The following is a 22,798-nucleotide window of genomic DNA, read 5'->3' on the forward strand; positions in this document are numbered from 1 at the left end:
TGTTACTATATCAAGTAGACTGCTTTGGAGCGGGACCTTCACTGGAGTCTGTCACGGTTCTTGGAGGCACCTTCCCCGCAGAGGGAGCAAGCGTGAGCAGAGGCAGGGAGGCCTAAAAATGTGAATTAACGCTGTGCCAGAGGCTGAAGACAATAACAGGAGGCTGAAGAAGGAGGCTTGTTTATGTTTGACCTGCATCCTCCCAGCACCCTGGTTCAGTGACCCACAGTAGAAGACTGATGACTACCAGAGAAGAGGAAGTAGAAAGCATAAAGGACTTTTTTTTTAAAGGGTTGAGCAGAACAAAGCCATAGCTACTGCTTTAGGCCAAAAAGGAAATTGGGGTGGTTCACATGACATTTGATTTCAGTTTGTCTGTGGTTTTCATGTGAGAATACAAATGTAGTTTAAAATATTTCAACTTTCTCTTTAGCCACTTCAGTGACCCTAAACTTTCAGATAATCTTGTAAATTGATAAATTCAGACCATGTTGAGATTAAAAGTGCAAAGTTGATTGAAACACTTGGTTAATTTATTGACTATCAGAAAGATTTTGTATGAAAGTTAAAGAATGGTTAGCATAATAAAGTAAAAAGAAAAATCAGCCTTCTGGTAATTTAACCAGACTTTGTTGATACATGGTGTGAATGTAACACTTGTAATCCATTCAAAAGAGAGAAAAAAAGAATTAGCCATTTATGGACTATTGTAAGACCCACATCATTTAAAAATGTGGTACAATTTAGACTTGTTTAATGACATTTGTTTTTGTCTTATTGTGAGGACTGATTTCCTAAATTGATGGGGGAAAATTTTAAAGGGTAATTATCACCCTCCCCTTTTCTGGAATTATATTAAAATGACACTATTTAAAATGTAACAAGTTATTTAAATTGTAATTCAGTTGTTTGAAAACTACTAAGGAAAAATCTGGGTGTACTTTCCTTAATCATTTGTAAAAACCTTAGAGAAAAAGATTCACAAAATTATAAGCTCCCATCCTGTTTTGAAACAGTAATTTAAGCAAATGAGTAACTGAAAAAACCTTTTGCTTTGTTAGTTTACCATTGTCTAGTTTATAGTTTGTAGAAAAGAGTATAAAAACCTCAGAAAGTATTTTTATTGATTGATTACCAAGCATTTAAGACTGTTTGTCCATTTCTCACCGGATGTTATATGTAAATAGGTGTCTAGTTGAATATATGATCTGTAGAATATGACAGTAACATCATAATCTCATAAATAAAATTATATAAGTATTATGAATAACCGGGACTATATGTTTGATTCTAAATTTTGTTCAGTTAAATTGTCATATTTAGGATTTCACAGCTTGTGTTCTATTAAGCTGTCTTGATTACTTTTTTAAAAAAAATTACACCTTGATTCCAGTCTTTTGACACTATTAATTAGGACAGGCATTAAAAAAAAGTTCTCAATCCCATCCAAGGTATACATAAGCAGTCATTACTCTTGGATATTTATGATTCTAATCTGTTTAAGGTAAATAAAATTAGCTATTTTTTGGTCTGAATTTAAAGCTTCTTATTCCAGTAGAAGGTGCAAATGTTTTGTGTGCTTTGTTTACTAATAAATAGTACTGTCTTTGGTAAAATATGTATTATAATTTAGATAACTTATTTTTATTTACAGTTTAAAAATTATTATTTTTTAAATTGGAATATAGTTGATTTATAGTATTGTTTTAGTTTCACGTGTACAGCATAGTGACTGTTTTTTTTTTTTGCAGATTATATTCCATTATATGTTGTTACAAGATACTGGATATAATTCCCTGTGCTGTACAGTAAATCCTTGTGGCTTATCTATTTTATATATAGTGTATTCAGTTTTCTTTAGTATCGTTCTGCTACATCATGTAATAGGAAGTACATGAAGAAATTGTATTTGCAGACCCACTGCTTATCACCTTTGTAGTGTAAATTTCAAGAGAACCCTTTTGAGTAAGGAGGAAAAATCAGTGTAAGACACAATCTTTGATGATAAAACTGGATGCTGAAATTGATGGGTAAAGAAAATGCTTTTTTTTTTGCATAAAAAACTAAACACATAAACACGAAGGCTGCTTCAGAAGTGCAGTACGTGAAAATGTCAAGATAACAGTATTATAAAGGAATTAGGGTGATACATGATAGATATAGAGTGAAGGGAATTAGCTAGTGAAATGACTTGGGGGGGGAATCAGAGGAGAGTCATAATTAGGAACACCTGGGGTGTGTGTAGTATCTTTCTTAAATGTAATTTGAGGGACTCAGAATTTCCTTTTTTTCCATCTTTCCCTCAACTGTTTTCTACAAATGATTGTGTTTGTAGGCATACGACCCAAATAATTGCATGGAGTATACGTATGGTAAAAAACTATTTGGTTCATATTTAAATGGGCATCCTATAATTTTTATTTTAAATATAGCAGTCTTAATTGCCCAGATGATTTGGTCCTGCCATATATTTTTAACTTAGTTTCTCTACTTTTTTTCGTCCTGGAAGTTATATTTTTTTCAAGATTTATTCCTCCACTCCATACCCCAACAGTAGTGGATTCTCTAGCAGTAGGATCTCTTTGCCAAATTTTTTTACATCTCTTATTTACTTTATGGTGCATACATCAATCAAGTACTCTTCTGCACATCCCTTATTTGGATTCTTAAAGCCCAGATGAGAGAGTAAATCTGATATATTGGAGTAAACCTGGACTTCAGTCCATGATGGACCTGGGTTGGTTTTTATTCTAGTTCTGCCCCTCTGTGATTTGAAAATGGGTCTAACTATGCAGAGTCTTAATAGGAGCGAATGAGGTAATATATGCCCATAAATATTCGTTTTCTTCTGTAGTGGAGACTCAGAACTCTTCTGTTTTGGGACTCAGAACTCTTCAGAAATAGGTGCTACTAGGCACATTTGGCACTTAATATTGTTTAAATAATCTGACAATTATAGAATTTTATGAAACCTTAAGTTTTCATAAAAATAGACTAAATCAGATGCTAGATAGATAATATATCTTTTAAGAATATGTAAGAATTCCCATTTACTTGTAAACATGTTGAAGTGGTTCCATATGTATTTAAACTAGGGGAGTAGAAGTTGACAGTGATCTTTGGAGGCCATCTCCTTGGTCCACTTAAATGATAGCATTCTGAAGAAAAAAGTAAATAAAAAATTGTTTAGTAAATAAACCACATGTCCTTTTGGTAATTTGACTGATACAACTTACCTACCTATCCTTCGTCTGATTTCCTCTGCACCTTCTGTGTTAGTCTCCTTCTGACCTTATGGGAAGAGGCTTGAGTTTTCTTTGCCCTTTTGTTACTTGGATGTAATGTCATCTATGTAGGAAATGGTCTTTCTAAATTTTTATCGTAATTGGGTAGAAGTGGAAAAAACTCACCTGTGTCTTGAGGTGAAGAAATAGCAGCATAATTCTGTTGGGTTCCTAGGTTTGAGGAAAGAATAATAGGTCTATTCTTTTTCTCCAAAGTGAGTAGAGGTGATATTTGGAAAAGTATATATTGTTACCTCCATTTGCTCCTTTGAGTCTTAAGCAGTCTATTATCCAGTACTTCAGTACTGGATATGCAGTACTAGAGATGCAGTCTCTAGTCAGTTGCTCAAAACTGTGGTGTGTCACATTGGCATGCTGTCTTGTAAGAAATGTTACTGATGGTAGTTATAATAACTAATTTTGTAAAAGGTAAATTTTAAATAAATCAGTGTAATTGAAAGCTGTCTCTGTAATAGTATTTTTTTTTTTCTCTTGCTTGCCTTTGGGTAAACGTTTGAGAGAGGGAGAGAGTTAACAGGTAGTTAGAATTCCTGCGCCTAGTTTATCCATCCCCTGGCTCATCCTTGTGCATGAATTTAGGGATTGCTTCTCTAGATATGTGCCTTGTGGTTTCCACCTCTTTATGTTTTAGGGCAGTGGTTCTTAATCAGGAGTGTGTTCAAATTGCTTGGAAGGATTTTTTCACAAACAGGTCCGGGCTTTAGATTGATTTCTATTTCAGTTCAGCAGATCTCAGGTGTGGTCAGGGTATGTATTTTTTGAAAAAGCTACCTAGATGATTCTGATACATATGAACTCTGTTCTAATAGGATCCAACAAGATGCATTATTTTCTTACACTAAAGTTGCATTTATTTTAGGTCATTTGCTGTATCAGTTACTGTGACTTTATCCCCAGCTATTTTTATGCTTGTTGTTCTGTTAAATTTGATGTCCCTTCCCTCAAGGATCCCAGCTGTCATATTTACTAGTATCATTCATAATTTCTTTTTCTTATAACTTCATATAATTTTGAACTTTAGTTTTATCAACTGTGAAATGGGATAATATTTGCTGTCCTGTTTTTATGAGATTAAAGTTAAGAGGATCAAATGAGAAGTGTCTTAAAATTAAGAGTGTTTTAATTACTGTACTTAACATTTTTTTCACTCTTCAACTAATGCTGGTTCCCAGTGCTACCTGTAAAGTTTTAGTTAATAATCTGCCTGTCTGACAATTGATCATCCATTTTTAACTTTTATTTCAGTAAACTTTACTTTCTTTTTTCTTTTTTTTAATGTACTTTCTTTTTTTAATCTTAAAAAATCAAGTAGTACTCTTTCTTGCCTAAGTGCAAATAAAAACATAAATATATCTTGCAAACATTTTGGCTATATTTCAGATATTATTCTAGTCTGCATTACCATTTTACAGTACTATTAAAAACTTAGGGGTCAATTCCAGCTTTGCATAATATTGTTTAAAGAAAAGTACAGTGATCTACTTGCTTAGAACCAGTTTTGAAGACATTTCTATTGAGATAATCTTAGTAGAGTACTCACTTTCTCTACAATTCCCTAATTTATGTTTTACTGTCTTCTACTCCATAAATGATTGCATTTCACCACTTTTTCTTTTCAGGAAGGATAGCACTTTAAAACAGGATACTGAAGAAGGAAGTCACTGATACACTATACAGAGGCATGATATAAATGATTTATAAGTGGAAAGGTTTTTTAAGTTATAAACATAGGTAAAGAAATTAGAATATGAGTAAATATGAGGAGTATGACAGTATAGTGATTTTAGCACTTACAAACAACTTTTTTCCTAGTCAGTTCAGTTCAGTCGCTCAGTTGTGTCTGACTCTTTGCGACCCTATGGACTGCAGCACGCCAGGCCTCCCTGTCCATCACCAACTCCCAGAGTTTACCCAAACTCATGTCATTGAGTCAGTGATGCCATCAACCATCTCATCCTCTGTCGTCCCCTTCTCCTCCCACCTTCAATCTTTCCCAGCATCAGGGTCTTTTCAAATGAGTCAGCTCCTCACATCAGGTGGCCAGAGCTCTTCACATCAGGATTGGAGTTTCAGCTTCACAATCAGTCCTTCCAATGAACATCCAGAACTGATCTCCTTTAGGATGGACTGGTTGGATCTCCTTGCAGTCCAAGGGACTCTCAAGAGTCTTCTCCAACACCACAGTTCAAAAGCATTGATTCTTCGGTGCTCAGCTTTTTTTGTAGTCCAACTCTCACATCCATACATGACCACTGGAAAAGCCATAGCCTTGACTAAACAGACCTTTGCTGGCAAAGTAATGTCTCTGCTTTTTAATATGCTGTCTAGGTTGGTCATAACTTTCCTTCCAAGGAGCAAGCGTCTTTTAATTTCATGACTGCAATCACCATCTGCAGTGATTTGGGAGCCCCCCAAAATAAAGTCAGCCACTGTTTCCACTGTTTCCCCATCTATTTGCCATGAAGTGATGGGACCTGATGCCATGATCTTAGTTTTCTGAATGTTGAGCTTTAAGCCAACTTTTTCACTCTCCTCTTTCACTTTCATCAAGAGGCTCTTTAGTTCCTCTTCACTTTCTGCCATAAGGGTGGTATCATCTGCATATCTGAGGTTATTCATGTTTCTCCTGGCAGTCTTGATTCCAGCTTGTGCTTCTTCCAGCCCAGTGTTTCTCATGATGTACTCTGCATATATTTTTCCTAGTAGTAGAACCTAATAAGGAAAATCCAAATAATTATTAATATAGTCCTTCATTGTTTGTGTGATTTATAAAAACAAAAAAAGATCTCCAGATTTTCAGTCATTCATTCCACAGATATTTCCTGAATATCTGTGCAAGACACTGATGAGTAAGGCACAATTCCTGCCTTCAGGTAGCTTGAAGAAATAAAACAAATAGCTTTTTTTTTTTTTTTTTAAGAAGAAATAAAACAGTAAGTCTTCCCTCACAGTTATTTGCAATAATTGCCATAAACAAAATGCTCAGTAGTTTAGAGCAGGAGATTATTTCCAGCTAGGGGAATGGAGAATATTACAATAGACTCTGATTGTCAGACTTTTTACCATTAAAGAGCTTCTGCAATAAAAACAAGAGAATTCAGGGGTTTTAAAAGTACTTGATATTATATGATAACTAATATATGTCATTCTTAGTATTCAAACATCTTTTAAAAATGTTTTTTTTAATCTTTCAACTGCTTTTCTGTTCTCTTGTCCACAAACTATTTTCTTAAATGCACTTTCTAGTTTAAGGAAGTTTTGTGTAACCAATGAAAAATATTTGAATGCTCACTTTAAGCCTAGCACTTCTATTCACACTCGTCCCTTTAAAGTTAGCCACTTACCATTAATGATGTCATTCTGTATCAACTTCCCACTAAGACACCTTTAAGTAAGCAGTGGGCAGGGATTTATTTGACCTTTAGTTCAACCACATAGATGATTTAAGATATTACTTAAAAAATACTGTTGAGTATTTTGAACTTCATTTTGAGAGGAGAATGTACTTTCTTTTAAATACTCCTACAAGGATATGCAAGTATGTGAAATATTTGAAACTGAAGTGTGAATTTGATTATTTGAAATATATGAGGATATATATAAGGATGTGAAATTGTTTTGTCTTTTTTAAAATTAATTTTTATTGGAGCATAGTTGATTTACAATGTTGTGTTAGTTTCTCCTGCACAGATACACACACATGTATAAATATATATATATGTACACACACACATATCCACTCTTATGAGATTCTTTTCTCATACAGGCCATTACAGAGTATTGAGTGTGTTCCTTGTGCTATACAGTAGGTTCTTATTAGTTATCTGTTTTATATATAGTACTGTATAGATGTCACTTGCAGTCTCCCGATTTATCCCTCCCAAGGATGTGAAATTGAAATACTCATCTGTATGCCTTACATTTTTCAGTAAAATTGAAATGAGTATTATAAATTTGATTAGCTAAAGTCACTCTTCTCTAGCTCCTTGTGTTTAGAGTAAACAGATAGATAGTAAATTCAAGCACAAAGAATCTAAACCAAACAATAGAATTAAAGATACCGGTAATACTTGACTTAGAAAATATGTAATATGGAGCCATCAATGATAGTTTCTGTTAACCCTAATGTTTGTTTTGTCACCAAGTACTGTCAATTTTGTCTTGTAAATAATCCTTGATTCCTGTTATCACTACCAAATTTCACATATACCCTCATCATCGCCCACATTGCTGTAACAGCCTCTAAACTGATCACCTTGCTTTCTCTTTCTTCAGTCTGTCCACTGCCACCAGAATTCTTACTCTAAAATGTCAATCTGATTATGTGATTCCCCTGCATAAAACCATTAATTGATTTTCTGTCACTCAGAGTAAAATCCCAATCCCTAGATGTACTCAGGTTCTGGTTTTCTTTCTAAGGGTAGACGTGTGTCTCAGCTCCATTGGGGCTGTCGTTTGATTCTTTAGCTCTTTTTTTCTGTGCCACCACCTTTGAACACCCTCTTCCCTTTCCCTTGAAATGCCTGCCTGCCTTCCTTCCTCCTCCTAACTCCCCACCCAGTATTTCAGTAACTTTTGTTTTCCTTGACATAGGATAGGCTTTCCTAACTCTTTTGCTCTTATTATCATTTTATGCAGAATTTTGTTAGCATAAACAAAATTTTGTTTTGTTCCTTCCTCTATAGTCTAATAATTTGTGTTGTTTGCCACATTGTTCTGTAAGATCCTTAAAAGTAGCAGTTGTTATACTGTCATGGTATCACTATAAATTACTGCTTTCAATAAAGCATCTAGAATAAGAATAGACCATTTATTGAATATTTGTTATATGCCTGACACTTGGTAAGAAACTAACACTTGTTATCCCTGATCTTCACAAAACCTATGTGATAGGTGTTATTGTTATTATGTCCATTTTATAGAGGAGGAAACTGAAGAGATATAATATTTCCAGTGTCTTCAATGTTAGGAAGTGGCTGAGTTGGACTCAAAAGGCCTCTTCCCCATACTACATTGATAAGACCCCCTGTGTTACCTTTCTGAAGATTTGCTTGCATCCTAACAGAGGATAAGTCTTTAGTTAAATAAATGGATATCTAACTGTGGGAATTTAGAAATCACTAAACTGATGGAGGGAGGGGTTTTTTTTGGGGTTGTGGTTTTTGATTTGGGGTTTTTTCATGGAAGACATCTTTATACCCCTGAAATAAAGATACATTGCTAATATCCTACTTGTAAGCACACTAGTGTGCTTTATTTAACTGTCATTTCCATGATTTGGATAATAAGAGGGGATAAAGGTACATATATTTTAGACAACTTTATTGGCATATAACTAATGTACACTGTTTAGAGTATGCAATTTGATAACTTTTGACGTATTTATACAATTTTGAGATCAACACAGTCAAGTAATTAACATGTCTGTTGTCCTCCAAAGTTCCTCATCCACTCCACACCCCTATGCTTAGGCAACCAGTGATCTGCTTTCTTTCATTATAGATTAGTTTACATATTCTGAGTTTTATATAAATGGAATCATAACACATAAAATTATGTGCACTTTTGATTTGACTTCTTTCACTGAGCATATTTAGATACTTATCCACATTGTTGTGTGTGTCAGTAGTTCATTCTAAAGGTATATTTTGAATTACATTCATTATAGAAAGTAAATAATTATTTTCCTCTATAGTGTCTTATACTTTAGAGGGATTGACTGAAAATTCTTCTGAACCTAAGTCCCTTCTGGAAGTTGTTTTGATGTACTATGTGTAAGTCCTTTAAGAGTCCAATGGAGATATAAAAAAAACTTAACATTTCCTTCTGCATTTTTATTTTCAATGAACAGTCTTAGTCCACTGTTAAGCCTAATGTAAAATCAAGCAAAGTCACTTTTGGAATATAATATTGTACTTCTGAAGACTATCTTCTTGACCCTTCTGGGAGAATTTTGGGGGAAAACCCTTCTGCTTGGTCTCATGTAAGTGGGTATCTCTGAAGTGGTTATCACAGAACTTCATGGTAGCATTAGTTACAGATATTAAACGATAAAGTGCTAACCAGTAAATATGATTTGAATGACTTGTGTTTACACAGTAAGGGAGTGCAGTTTGAATGAGAGAGGAGTGTCTTCACCAACCAGTCTTGGATAATTGCATTTCAACCTTGTTATTTAGTAGACAGGGAACATTTTTTAGACTACTGTTTTCTAAAAAACAAAATGGTTAAAATCCATTATTATTTTGATTGTAATCTCACTCTTCCCCCTTTTAAAATTTCCAGGTGGGTTTACCCCATGTATAGAGATAATTGAGCAACCCAGGCAAAGGGGAATGCGTTTTAGATACAAATGTGAAGGGCGATCAGCAGGCAGCATTCCAGGGGAGCACAGCACAGACAACAACAGAACATACCCATCCATCCAGGTAATAGAAGGCTCCTGTGTGTGTATATGTCTCTTAGTTGCTTCATATTTTAGCTATGGCAATTATGTTAAAGATCCAGCTTCTTCACAGTGATCTCCATTAGCTTTTCTTTTTTTCCCCCTCTTTATTCTTCTTAATGAATCCCTAGTGGATAGAATGCTTGGGACATTTCTTAAGTAAAGTATGGACTCTTCATTCCTGCAGATAGTTATACTTGTGTGTTACTCTAAGTGATACCCAGTGGTTAGTGTACATTGGCAGCTTTTGGATGATTATCCCTTTCATGGGACAAAAAGCTAATAAGGAAAAAGCTTTCTCTCCTTCCAGAGGTGAGCAGAATTGTTCTGAAATTTAAAAACATGTATTTGGGAACTGACTTAGAATTCTTCCTGCAGTCACTTGGCTAATCTAAGGGCTATGGATAAAGAAAACGTTTTTGTCTTTTTTTCCTTACCTTTATTGCCTGTCCCTGATACTCTGGGTTGCCTTGACTGATTTGAAATATTGTCACTTTTTAAATACAATGTTTTCATGTTAGCATAAAATTTGAAAGTAATTTGGTAATCCAGAATGACTTTGGTAATATACTGTATTTATAAACTATACTATATTTATATTTGTATTTAAATTTATTCCATTTATAATGATTTTTTTATTCTTTAAATGCCAGTTTAAAACCTTAATGGCAGAGAGCATTTTGAAAAGCATTATTCAGTGTTTCATCAGTAGATTTTAAGCTACTGTTTTATAACTACATTATTTACAAAATTTATTGGACTTTAAGAAAATGCTAAGTTATATAACAAACCAGTAGCAAAATTACATATTGAATTCCAAATTCCAGTCTGTTATCACATTTTTTGTTAGCAATGTAGATTTGAGTTATCTTGTCTTTTTTTTTAATATTAAAATGGGAGAGATGTTACTAAAAAGTAAATAAAACAGTAATCCTTTCCTTTATAAGAGCAATTTTTACCTCATCTCCATAATTCAGCTTATTCTGTATAGTCTCTTGAATATTTCTATGATCTGTATCCTTGCCATTATAACATGTTCTGAACAACTTTGCAGCTTGAGTTCTACATTAGCCTACCTTTCACTTTTTTTTTTGCCTTTTTTTTTCGGCTGCAGTACACTGCTTGCAGGATCTTAGTTCCCCAGCCATGGGTCAAATCTGTGCTCCTTGCAGTGGAAGCTCAGAATCCTAACCACCAGACTGCCAGGGAATTCCCAACCTTATACTCTTAAATTTTTACTTTCTCTTTTATTCATAAAGGCAATAAATACTTTCTGATTACTGTTCAAATTAAGTTTAAATTCAGAGTTAAGGAGTTTAATGCCCTTTTACCTGTGAAGCCACCTGTTTTTACTTAACTGCCTTGCTCCCTTGTATGCTGTTTTTTAATGTTTCCTGCTTTGTGCTTACAAATTTGCTAGCTTCAAAGTAAATATTAACTCCTTCCCACAAGCTCCTCCTTCCTTTCCCATGTTTAACTCTTCTCCTCATTCTCAGTGTTCTGTGTGAAAACTTAATTTTGCAAAACTCAGCTTGATTTATTGCCTGTTATACAGTGAACACTTGGGATATGCTTACTGATTAACAAATATTTTTGTGAAATGAAATGTCATATATTAAGTTACTTAAGTGATCATATTTATGTACTATCATTTCCATTGTGGTTTAAATATATACTTTGAAGGGATGTTATGGTATGGCATGGCAATGGTATGGCAGTGAATATAGCAGCATGGCATTCAGTGACTCAGCATCTTAGAATTTCCTCATCCACTCTGATAATATTTTTGTATACTTTGACTTGTTTTCAAAGGAAAATAAGCAAAATCAGATGATATAACCAGTTGAAATTAGGGCACAAAATGATATACCAAGGGACTGAGAGGTAAATTCTTCCCTACTGGTATTCTCTGGATGTTTCATGCATACTGCAGTTACCAGTCAGTTGTACTTTATCCAGTGCTAACTATATGATGTAAATTGAACTATTGGATATAAATTCTGATACTGATGTAAATTTTATAATTCAGTTCTTGGTGAGACATATTTATGGATCACATATTTAATTTCCGCCCTTTTCAGATTTTGAACTATTATGGAAAAGGAAAAGTGAGAATTACATTAGTAACAAAGAATGATCCATATAAACCTCATCCTCATGATTTAGTAGGAAAAGACTGCAGAGATGGCTACTATGAAGCAGAATTTGGGCAAGAACGCAGACCTTTGTTGTAAGTACACAGTCATGGACATTTTTAGGAATAGTATAAGAATAGGATTCTCCTGTTTCCTATCTATGTACCTTTGTTACTTTTTGGCAGAATAAATAAATTCCTCACTGTACTTCTATTTACTGTAGTATATATTTGCATTCTCTTATCATTTGCGTTAGAAGTACCCTTTCATTTTTTATTAGTAGACACAGCCCATGATGGTAGTAGGAGTACTTCTTTATTGTAACTAAAAGTAAACATAAACTTATTTTATGCTACAGTTTTCTTTCTTAGTTTGAACAATTTATGAAAGGTTTTCTCTAACTTAAAAATTGTCAGATGTGAAAAAATCACCTGGAAAACTGGGATTTTTATTTGAAAAAGCAGTATAAAATTAACATACAACAATAGTTTTAAAGTTTAAAATATGTATATAGTACTTTGTGTGTGAGGCTGTTGGGTTCATTTTCATCCTATTGGTGAAAGTGTAAATAAATAAAATCTTTCTGGTAGGTACTATAATTTCAGCAAAGCCTGAAATTATATGAATGTCTCTTGAACTAGCAATTCTACTTCTAGGAATTTATCTTGAGGAAATAATCTAATTAAGCATGTTCTGAAACTTAGCTGTAATGATGTTCATTGAAGCTTTGTAATGGCAAAAAGTTAGAAGCAATCCGGATTATAAAACAGAGGGAGATTTGTTAAACTGGTACCTCCATGCAGTGTACTCCTATGTAGCCTTAAAAATAACATTGCAAAAATTTCTTTGTATAGAAAGATATTCCCAATATTTAGATAAATAAAAGAAGACTTTACAGTGAACTGTGATAAATAATTTAAAATTTTTTATTTTATATTGGCGTATCATTGATCAACAATGTTGTGTTAGTTTTTCAAAAGTATGTGTGTACATATACATGGTAGTTTAAACACTAAGATGTTGATAGCAGTTTTCTCTGGGTAGGAAGAATTGTGGGGTTTTATGTGGTTCTTTTAACTGATGTTCATTTTATAATTCTTTTTGTAATGAACATGTATTGCTTGTGAGAAAAAAATGAAACTGATTGCAACAGGAAAAGATTAGTAGCCTCCTTAAATACAAGTAGTAACCATTTAGAAAATATACTTTAGTAACAGCACAAAGCATAAACTATCTGGTTACACAAACTTGGCAAGGAATACTTCCTCTTTGTGTTATTTCACCTCCCAATGTTTTACATTGTAGATTACTCACTTATTGAAACATAATTACTCCTTGTTTTCTGATTTAGTGAGAACAGACTCTTTTGTTTTACTTCTTATTTCTCTGGCTCTTCTTTGTCAGCCTTCAGTTCAGTTCAGTTCAGTGGCTCAGTCGTGTCCGACTTTTTGCGACCCTGTGAATCGCAGCACGCCAGGCCTCCCTGTCCATCACCAACTCCTGGAGTTTACCCAAACTCATGTCCATCGAGTCGGTGATGCTATCCAGCCGTCTCATCCTCTGTCGTCCCCTTCTCCTCCTGCCCCCAATCCCTCCCAGCATCAGAGTCTTTTCCAATGAGTCAACTCTTCGCATGAGGTGGCCAAAGTATTGGAGTTTCAGCTTCAGCATCAGTCCTTTCAGTGAACACCCAGGACTGATCTCCTTTAGGTATAGGCAGTTAGATTTTTGGACTACCTTATTTATGTCCATTGATGCCCAATAATGCCTTTAGGGCAGCCATGAAATTAAAAGATGCTTTCTTCTTGGAAGGAAAGTTATGACCAACCTAGATAGCATGTTAAAAAACAGAGACATTACTTTGTCAACAAAGGTCCATCTAGTCAAGGCTATGGTTTTTCCAATGGTCATGTATGAATGTGAGAGTTGGACTATATGAGCACAGAAGAATCAATGCTTTTGAACTGTGGTGTTGGAGAAGACTCTTTAGAGTCCCTTGGACTGCAAGGAGATCCAACCAGTCCATCCTAGGGGAAAAATCGGTCCTGGGTGTTCATTGGAAGAACTGATGTTAAAGCTGAAACTCCCATTATATTGGCCATTTGATGTGAAGAGCTGACTCATTTGAAAAGACCCTGATGTTGGGAAAGATTGAAGGCAGGAGGAAAAGGGGATGACAGAGGATGAGATGGTTAGATGGCATCACTGACTCAATGGTGATGAAAACTGTTGGTGATGGACAGGGAGGCCTGGCGTGCTGCGGTTCATGGGGTCTCAGAGTCGGACTCGACTGAGCGACTGAACTGAAGTAAACTGAACCTTGCCCCTCAATCCAAAATCCTGTTAAGGAGCATACATTGTATTTAGGTGTCATGCTTATTTAGTCTCCTTTAACTTAGAATATTTTCTCAACTTGTGTTGTCTTTCATGACATTAACATTTTTGAAGAATATTATTTGTTTTGAAGAATGTTATTCAATGTGGGTTAGTCTGAATGGTTGCTCATGATTGTGTTCATGTTAACATGAAATATTTTGGATGAGAAATCTACAGAGGTGATGCTGTATTGTTCTCAAAGTAACACTTCAGGAGATGGTGATACTAGTTTTTTTCCCATTGGTGATATTAATTGGCATTCTATTATAAAGAAAAACATATCCATATTCCCCTGCCTCAGTTGAAAAAATACCAGTATAGACTCATGGATTCTTTGACAGATAATTTTGTTTATTTATTTTTGGTTGTGCTGGGTCTTCGTGGTGCACAGGCTTTCTCTGTTTGCAGAGAGCAGGGGCTACTCTAGTTGCGATGTGTGGGCATCTCTTGTTGTGGGGCACAGATTATAGGGTGCCCTGGCTTCAGTAGTTGCAGCTCCCTGGGCTCTGGGGCATGGGCTCAGTAGTTGTGGCACACAGGCTTAGTTGCTCCATGGCATGTGAGATCTTCCCAGGTGAGAGATCTAACCTGTGTCTCCTGCATTGACAGGCAGATTTTGAGCCACCAGGGAAGTCTAGACTCATGGATTCTTATAGTCAATGCATTATAATTGGATGCTAGTCTATTACTAGCATTATTATTCTGATTTTCACATTGACACAAATTTGACCAATGCAAGCCCCTTCAGTGGAGAAGGAAATGGCATCCCACTCCAGTATTCTTGCCTAGAGAATTCCATGGACAGAGGAACCTGGCAGGCTATAGTCCATGGGGTTGCAAAAAATCAAACAGGACTGAGCGACTAACTAACACACACACACAAGTCCCTTCAAACTGTTTACGCCTGCTCTAGGCTGTGAGCTCCATGAGAGGAGGGATTGTATATTCCCATTACTCATCACAGTCCTTGGGACGCAGTAGGAACTCCAAAACTTGTTGAATGACTGTGAATGAATGAATAATTGATTCAGATAATCTCTGTGATCTTGGTTTCCTTATGTCAAAATTTGTGTGAATAGCACTCAAATAGGATTATTCAGATGAAACTATCAAGTAATGTGTAAATATCTTAAAGAGTCCTTTAAACTCTTTTGTCAAAGAAAAAGTGAGAACCAACCTAAGAATCTTTCAAAGAAGTGGAATACTTTTGAAGAGAAATATGGTTTTAGGGTTCAAGAAAGGATTACAAGTTCAAAATTTATTTTTTAATTATTGGAGGCAGAAGAAGGAAGTGTTAAAGATATTTTAGGTGTTAAAAATCACAAGGATGGTAAATATGAAAAGCACGAACAGTAAAACAACAGAGCATAGAGGGGGCACACACGGCAAGTGACCCCCTGTTGCCAAGGGCCATGTGAAGTTTGAGCAAATAGTAATGTTATTATAACCAAGTTTTGCTTCCTTATTCACACCCACCCAATTTTAATGATGTCATGGTTTTTCCATGTGGGAACAAGTATGACTAGTGGTGGTAGGGGAGTTCCCCCCACCATCGTCTGCACTACTCCTATGCAAATTAGTAATATTTGTAGCTGTTGAGAAATTTTCCATAAATGACATTTTGAAACTCTGGTTAAATATTATTGTTAGTTTTAAATATCTGTCTAATGAAAAAATACGTAGTTTGATGCTTTCTTATGATAAACGATTATTATAACTTCATGTGATAAGGCATAAAACATATTCCACTGCTAGTAGTGAAGTCATTTGTAGTCAGAAACCAGATGTCTGTGGAGTGGAGAGGCTGAGGTAAGAGAGGACTAGCAGGCACTGCAGCCAACTGGAGAACCCTGTGTAAATGGGACCGCAAACTTAGCTCCAGGCAGGTGTTTCTGTGCCAGTCTACTGTTGCTTTTAAAATATTCAAGAGAAAGCAGGAATGTTTATATGCAGTTTCCTGATTTTTAAATGTTGGTAGTCTGCACACATTTTGAAAACATGTAGTCAGCATTTTTATGAACTCAGCAAAACTATACATGTAGGTGTCAGCCTGTGGGCAACTTTTTATGACTTTTGCTTTATATTATCAAATGTACAGATTCTATTGATTTGATTATGAATTTTGGAGGGAGGTGAATTTTAGCTTTGTGATGTTGCTTTCCTATTAATCTTTGTCTACTTTGATATATTTGATGCAGGAATGTTAGTAAAATATAACTGTAAAACACTATATATAAAAGTACTATAGTGTATATTACTTTTCTCTTTAACAGTTCTCTTAGAAATATAACCCCATTTTTTATCCTCACATCTTTATCATAGGAATTGGAAATGTATTTCATGCTTTTAATATCTCCATCTGACATAATGATGACTCCTCAATGTTGGATATATGCTTGATTTTTGCAGTATTCTTTAATAAAATCTCATTTATGTGTCCCTGTGTTAGCTCTAAAGAAGTTTGAAAGTTTTGTGTTTCCCTTCTAGTTTTCAAAATTTGGGTATTCGATGTGTGAAAAAAAAAGAAGTAAAAGATGCTGTTATTTCAAGAATAAGGGCAGGAATCAATCCTTTCAATGGTGAGTATGTTTGATTTAATTATTTCTATTATTTGGATATTTAGTTATTTGTGTTAAGTGATTTCTATTTGTATCTTTAACCTGTGTTTTAAAAGCTGTCTTAAGTTCTGTGTTCACTTACATACTTGTCTTACACAGTATCCGAGGAATGAAATATATTTAAAATGCTTCAGTGTTGAAAAAACATTCCTATGCAGACAAGGCTTTGTGAAGAGTGTCATTGTTTTCTGTAATAAAATCTTCTCAAAAATATTCTGATTCTCTTTGAATGTGGCCTTCCTTTTGCCATACCAGCAGACAATTTATACTCCCCTTGCTGAATATTGAATAGGCACTGTGGTTATAAGGTATTGGAATGCATTTAACTCCAGGCATATTCAATGGTGAAGTAGTTTAGAAATAGTAGAGGCCGTGTAAAATATCTACATGGTGTATTTGTTTAGTGGATTTACTAGAAAGTTACTGTGTAGTGGATTTTATTGGGGTGGCACTGCCTGGTGCAGCACCTGGTAACTGTGCCACAATTGCTACCGGATAGGTGAGGGCTGCTGACACCCTGCACCACGGAAGTCTCCTTTGGAAAGTCATCTGCAGTCACTTAAATGTGCATAATTCGGGTATCGAACAGCTATACAATTTTCAAAGAATAGATTTCTTTGTCATATTTAAAATATCCTTATAGTGTTGGTTTATGTTTTTTTTCAGATGTTTAAAAATAAATTTAAGTGATATCATGATAATTTAAAGAATATGCTCATAGATAAGTAGTGTCTTGTGAATTATAAGGTCTATATCTCTTTTCTCTAGATCTTTATTTTTCATACTATTTAGTATGATGCAGAAAGCAAAAGTCCCTTTCAGTATTACTCACTGTAAGAGACTACTGTTAAATTTGATGAAAAATTTTCTAGAATTTCCTTTTTACATGTGTCATGTATTTATATATATTTTTAATATAAATGGAATCATGTTGCACTTCCTAATCTACTATTTCTTTCTTTTCACTCAGGAATATATCTTAAATAACTTTCCATATCAGTACTTATAAATCTATTTTGCTTTTTAACAGTATTCTGTGGCTTAGTTAGGCTTTAATTTGTTGATCTTGTTATCTATTAATAAACATTTAAGTTATTTTCAACTTACTGAAATGCTCAATTGAATATATACTTTGAACTCTTGTGTGATGCTTTTTCCTTATATTGTTTATGTTCCACTTCCTTATTTATAAAATGGAGATAATAAACCTACCTCATAGACTGTTATAAGAATTAAATGAAGTAAAATATGTGAAGCACTTATTATGTACTAGGAACTATTCTAAGTGACATATAAGTACATGTTATTAACACCAAGCCTTGTTCTGGATTGGTAAAAACAAAAAAGAAAAAAAATACTTCAGCAGTGGCCCATCTGCCATTCTGCATTTTCCTTTTTAATACCCTTTCCACTGGAGTTCAAAGGATTTGGGTTTGAATTCCAGCTCTGCCCCTGCTATATACTATGTGACATAGGAAAGTTAAGGAACCAAAGCTTTGGTTTTCTTTGCTGTAAAGCAGTGCTGTAATGATAAAATAAAATAGTGTACATGAGTTACTTAACATTTACTCCTTGACGTACAAATAATACTTAATAACTGGTAGCTATTATTTATAATATACTACATTATGCCTATTTCATACTACGCCTAGACTAGATGGCCTCTTTAATTTAAAAGTTGACCTTTTACTTTAACAATGAATCAGAATTTTAAATGAGCATACTCTTGACCCAGACATTTTCTACTTTTGAAAATTATCCTAAGGAAATAATACCTGGTGGAGCTAGGATTTGAAAACAGTTACCTTGGCTCCCAGGTGCATGGTTTTATCTCAACTATGCTTTATAACTCCCTGCCCCCATTAAAATAATCTTAGAACAATGCTTTAGCATATTACTGTGATTAAAAAGTTCCAGTGGTTCTTTAAATAGGCTAAAAATTAAATGGCCTTAAATTGGAAATTTTCTACATGTAGCTCCAACATCATGTTTCATACCTTCTCTTCCACTGTTAACTCTATTCCAGAAAAACTGCTTTGTTCACTTACCCTGACCAGTTGTCAGTCAACCTTCTCTGTTTTCACCACCATTGGTCTTGATCACCCTCCAGGCAGTTTATACACTCTATATCCAGAAAGATTCTTCTGAAACCAGTATGAATCATTTCAGAATTGTGCTTATTATCCTTCAGTGGCTCCACATCATCTTCACCAGTGACTCTCAATTTGAATGTGCGTAGCACCCCCTTAGTACTTGCTAAAAATGTAGAATCCAGGCCACGTTTTCCCTAATTTGATAGTCTGGTGTGGGGCCTTGAGTGCTGCATTTTAAAAAAACATCTAGATCCATGTTTCTTAACTACAACTCACATTAGGAAATAGATTTTATTTCTCTACTCAATAGATACACACATAGATGAAAAAAAAAGCAATATTGTTACTTCATGTAATATACTGTCTAATCTGTTCCTTTCCATTTTATTTTATTTTATTTTTTTGTAGAAAAACATGTCCAACCCAGTAAATTAATTTTATGACCAGTGACCCTAAACTCTTGGTACATGCAGTACGCCCTCCATCTGTTCTGTTCCGGTCCACTCCATTTCTTTTCTTCTTTTTCTTTTTTTTTTTTTTAAGAAGATGCTCAGTTAACCCACTAAATTATTTTTAGGACTACTGGGTCTCAGAGTACAATTCGAAAATCTCTGCCCTAGACGGTTCTAATGCTGGTGATCCATGGACCACACTGAGGAATTCTGATACACTGGCTAGATTGAGTTTCTCAAGCATGGCATTTAAAGCCCTTCATATTCTGACCCTTGTTTTCCATTCCAGCATCATCTCTAGGTATCATCTTCTGCCTCTGTGTTCTTCTGTTTGCAGTTCCTTTGCATGAAATTCTTTAATCTGTCTGATAAATTCTTTCTGCTCATCCCTCAAATTTAAGGGACACTTCTTTTATGTTTTCTCTGATCTTCTTGGAGCGAAGTATATGTTTCCCCAAAGTGCTATATATATTTCTAACACTGTTTGCTATAAATTTATTTATATGTTTCTCCCTCACTGAATTGTGAGACTCTGAAAGGTAGGAACTGTTCTTCTGTGCATCTCTGGGTACCTAGACCAGTGTCAGATACACAGAAGAAACATAATTAAAATATGTTGACAGAATAAATAAATAACTGAATGAACATGCTTTGTTTGTACTTGTCTACCAAAAATACTCAAATTGCTTTCCTTTGCTTTCCTTATCTGAAATGCCTTTTCAGTTCTCTTGAGCCCAAAGTCCTATCCCCTTAATTATACCATTCACTTAGCAATTGATCACAAAAAGCTTTATAATAACTATTAGGTTGTCTTCTGAGATGATTTCATGCTTATTGTAGACAGAGTCTCTAATGGAACTTATTTATATTTGACTTTGGCACCTAAACAATGTATTTGTGTTACTGTTATATTAGATATTTATCTTTACAGCCAAGTACCTTCAAGCAATGTGTTTTCTCCCTGTATACACTAGGTTACTCATCTTAACTACTTATGCATTCATTCCTTTGACAGATTTTTACTTTATTTTATCCTTTAGTCCCAGGTTGTTCTTGGTGCTCAGGATAAGTCAGTGAATAGAACAGACAGAAATTCCTGCCTTTGAATAACTTATATTCTAGGGAGAGAGACTAGGAGTTAACAATTAAACTTAATAAACAAGTATATAATTTATTGGGAAGCCCAGGTGGCACAGTGGTAAAGAATCTGCCTACCAGTGCAGGAGGTGCAAGAGATAACGGGTTCAGTCCCTGTGTAGGGAAGATCCCCTGGAGTAGGAAATGACAACCCACTCCAATATTCTTGCCTTCAAAGTTTCATGGATAAAGTAGCCTGCTGGGCTACAGGCCTTAGGGTTGTGGAGTCAGACATGATTGAATAGCTGAGTAGCCACACACACATATAATTTATTAGACAGCTAGAAGTACTAAAGGATAAAAACAGCAGTGTAAGGAGCTGGGAATCTGTAGTTAGGGGGGTGGGTTATAAATTTAAATAGAATGGTTAGAGTCACCTCATTCTCTATTCTGATGTGGTTTTTGTAATAGAAATAAATATTCTGTGTTTTTTTGTTTTTCCTAGACTGTTGAAATAAAACCTAAAATGTGCATTTCTAATATTAAGCAAAACATATATTATCTAATCCCCTTGAAAGAACTCAAAACACTAAAAACTAATGGAAGTAATCTGAACTCAGTTGTAGAGTTACCCTTTCTTGGTTGTTTATTCTGTGCTATTTTCAGAATATACCAGTAAATTCTACCACTTGTGTAGGAATTTGCCAAGCTGAACTGACACTTTTTAAAATAGATGTATCACTTAACACAGGAAAATTCTACTGATAAAGAATTACAAGTTAAGTATCTGACTTTGTATTATATATTTATGATATATAGAAACAATGGAATTGGAAATGTTTAGCTGAATGGGATCTACCAATTCTGGTCTATAGACAATCTGATTATGACAGTCCATTTTCTAAAGATCAAGTATGTGAAAATACAAAGACTATTAAAAATTGTTTTTGCTTTGTGTGTATCTAGGATGTTTAAGGTAAGTTCTTTCTTGCCATTAGTTCTTTAAAACAATAGCTCTCTCTTGCAGAAAGGGACATATAATAGTCAAGTAGTATTAAACTTGAGGCTTCATGTAAAATACCAGTTCAAATTATCTAATATGTGCTAAAGTTTAAATTGGATGGAGGAATTTAATTAAGGGCTCTGATAGCAATTTTTAACTGTGTTCATTTAGCTGGCACCAAAAAAAAAAAAAAAAAAAAAAGACTTCATGGGGGGCTCTTACTGCAAAAGCAGGGAAAAAAATTTTATCACTTTCTGGCTATGTATTTAATGACATGTAAGGAATTCTAATATTAATTAAATTAATTAAAAGCCATAAGATTTTTACAATAAAGAATTCGCAATTCTGTTTTATTAGTTACTTTATACTGTTTTTCATGTATAGAGGACACTGAGTTGTTAGGGGAGCACAAAGACTATTTTACAGTTAAGTTTGGGAGGATAATTTTGTATTGGTAGTCTGAAAGGGAATGTAGTTTAAAAAGACAGATAGTCTCTAACATTCTCCTCTCTAAAGTGTGATTAAATACAAGAAAATAAGAGCCTTTCCTCACAACTTAAAGCTTAAAAAGCAAGAAGGAAGAAAAAGCTTTTGTGTACTTTGTTATCCTTTCTTCCTTGCAATCATTTTAGAAAGCCTTCTTTATTACCCTGTGCAGAACTTGGGACACTTCTTTTATGCCTTCAATGTAAAGGCCTATGCCTTGAACATACTCCCATTATAACACTTTTCATGTTATTACATTATATAATTTTAGCTTATATATCTGTTTCTCATCCAGACACTAATCTCACTAAGGGCAGGCACTGTCTTTTCATATCTCTATTTGGCATTTGTTTTAGTGTGTAGCACATAATAAAAACCCAATAAATATGTTGAAAGAGTAAGTAATGAATGGTAGATTGCTGTGACCATTTACCTTTTGCCTGGCACACAAGCACTTAAATGTTAGCTTTTACTGTATTATATCTATACATTTTAAGTAACAGAAATTAAATGAATTATCACTAAACTTTGTTTTTCTTCCTTAAATGAGACATAGCTCTTAAAATTGTTAATCTGTGTACTTTAATCTCTTTTTAAATGAGACATAGCTCTTAAAATTGTTAATCTGTGTACTTTAATCACTTTTTAAATTTTAGTAATATATAGCAATAATTAGAATATTAGAAAAGTCACATCTCTAGAGCTAGTAGGTGTTATAATTGATTTAAAAATTTTAATCCCTATTTTCAGGAGAAATCATGATCATATCTTTTTGATGAAAATAAAATTCTTAGTGCATATACACTGC

The 22,798-nt window shown here is 34.3% G+C and overlaps 1 protein-coding gene across 1 annotated transcript in view; it reads left to right on the forward strand.

Annotated features, from left to right (window-relative positions):
• Positions 1-22,798, forward strand: part of REL (REL proto-oncogene, NF-kB subunit) — a 41,444-nt gene that overhangs the window by 1,140 nt on the left and 17,506 nt on the right. The window contains exons 2-4 of the mRNA XM_055540196.1: positions 9,591-9,733; positions 11,832-11,980; positions 16,749-16,840. Coding sequence (XP_055396171.1) covers positions 9,591-9,733; positions 11,832-11,980; positions 16,749-16,840 — 384 coding nt within the window. The remainder of the gene's footprint in view (positions 1-9,590; positions 9,734-11,831; positions 11,981-16,748; positions 16,841-22,798) is intronic.

Source organism: Bubalus kerabau, chromosome 11 (genome assembly GCF_029407905.1).
Source record: "Bubalus kerabau isolate K-KA32 ecotype Philippines breed swamp buffalo chromosome 11, PCC_UOA_SB_1v2, whole genome shotgun sequence".
Taxonomy (NCBI): Eukaryota; Metazoa; Chordata; class Mammalia; order Artiodactyla; family Bovidae; genus Bubalus; species Bubalus kerabau.